Source organism: Lucilia cuprina, chromosome 3 (assembly GCF_022045245.1).
Source record: "Lucilia cuprina isolate Lc7/37 chromosome 3, ASM2204524v1, whole genome shotgun sequence".
In the NCBI taxonomy this organism is placed as follows: Eukaryota; Metazoa; Arthropoda; class Insecta; order Diptera; family Calliphoridae; genus Lucilia; species Lucilia cuprina.
Window position 1 is genome coordinate 12,246,010 of NC_060951.1, and position 1,353 is coordinate 12,247,362.

The 1,353-nt window shown below is 33.5% G+C and overlaps 1 protein-coding gene across 1 annotated transcript; it reads right to left on the reverse strand.

The window, feature by feature from the left end:
- Positions 1 to 618, reverse strand: LOC111676573. The gene has a single exon (XM_023437521.2). It carries the CDS (start codon positions 568 to 570, stop codon positions 1 to 3), a length of 570 nt encoding a protein of 189 aa, XP_023293289.2. The 5' UTR covers positions 571 to 618.
- Positions 619 to 1,353: the final 735 nt, after the last annotated feature.

Genomic DNA, 1,353 nt, shown 5'->3' on the forward strand with positions numbered 1-1,353 from the left:
TTACTTCTGTGGGAAGGTTTGGAATCTAGCTGTGTACACAAAGTTTACTGGCTTGACAACTTTAGCTTTTGTCAAACGTGCAGGCTTTGCAACAACGCGTCTTTGTGGGAAACGTTGAGAGACCAAGCGAGCAGGAGCTTCAACAACAACGACTTCTTCACCTAAATCTTCAGCAGCTTCTTCGGCATCGGTTTCTTCTACAGCTTCTTCTTCTACTTCTTCGATTATTTCGGGAGTGGCATCAGTTTCTGGTGGTCCGTAAACTTCATCAGGTTGTTGTACGTCAGCTTCTGGTGGGCCATAAACTTCATCAGGTTGTTGGGCATCAAATTCTGGTGGGCCATAAACTTCGTCAGGTTGTTGTGTTACAAAATCGGTTTGTTCATTTTCGGTGGGTAATTCAAAGGGAATTTCGGGAGTAACACCTGCTGCTGGATATCCAGTTGGTGCTGGTGTAGGTAGCACTTCTTGACGAGCTGATACTCGTCTTCTCAAGTTCTTTTGGCGGATAGGATCGGCTGCTACGCAAATAGCCAAAGCCAAAACTACAATTGCGGTGAATTTAAACATTTTGAAATTGTTAAATTATTTTGTTTAAAACAATGTTCGTTGATTGAACTGAAGATTGAATGTACTGAAGATTAATTGAAAATTCTGTTATTATATACAAAAAATCGGAAGTTCTTCCTCAGTTTGACACTGACTCTAACAATGATAATTCTGCTTAGCATTTTAATTTATAGCACTAGTTCAAGTCTTTGAAATATTTTTTTCTTACATTATTTCTGAAAACAGCAACATTATGATTATGTTCTAATAACAAATCGCCGGTTATTGTTATCGGCTAGTTTTTGTTAAAATTTAGCGTTTTTAGGCTTTAATTAAAGTTATAATCATGTGTGTATTTTTTATATATCTATTCACCTCTGTACGTGATTAGTTTTCTAACTAATTCATGTTGATGTGGTCAATGTGTATCGAAATTAATATTCAAAACGTTATCGGACATTAAAGTGTAATATTTGTTTATATTATGTATATGTATTTGTATACACTACACCAACATAACGTAGAGGGTATTAAGCATTTGTGCTGATGTTTCTAACGTACAAAAATATTAATATTTAGGGAAATTTTATGAAAATCGGTCCATATTTAACCCTAACTCCCATCAAAAGTTTATTTTGTAAAATGATTTTTTCATTAAAAATAATGTAGTAAAGTAGAATTCAACATTAAAGTTTTTAAGTAAACCTAGCAAAAACAGAATTTCTCGTAGTAAGTTTAATATAACTCGTTATCAATGAATTTATTTATGTCAAATAAAATAGAAAATTTTAGGAAATTCAAATA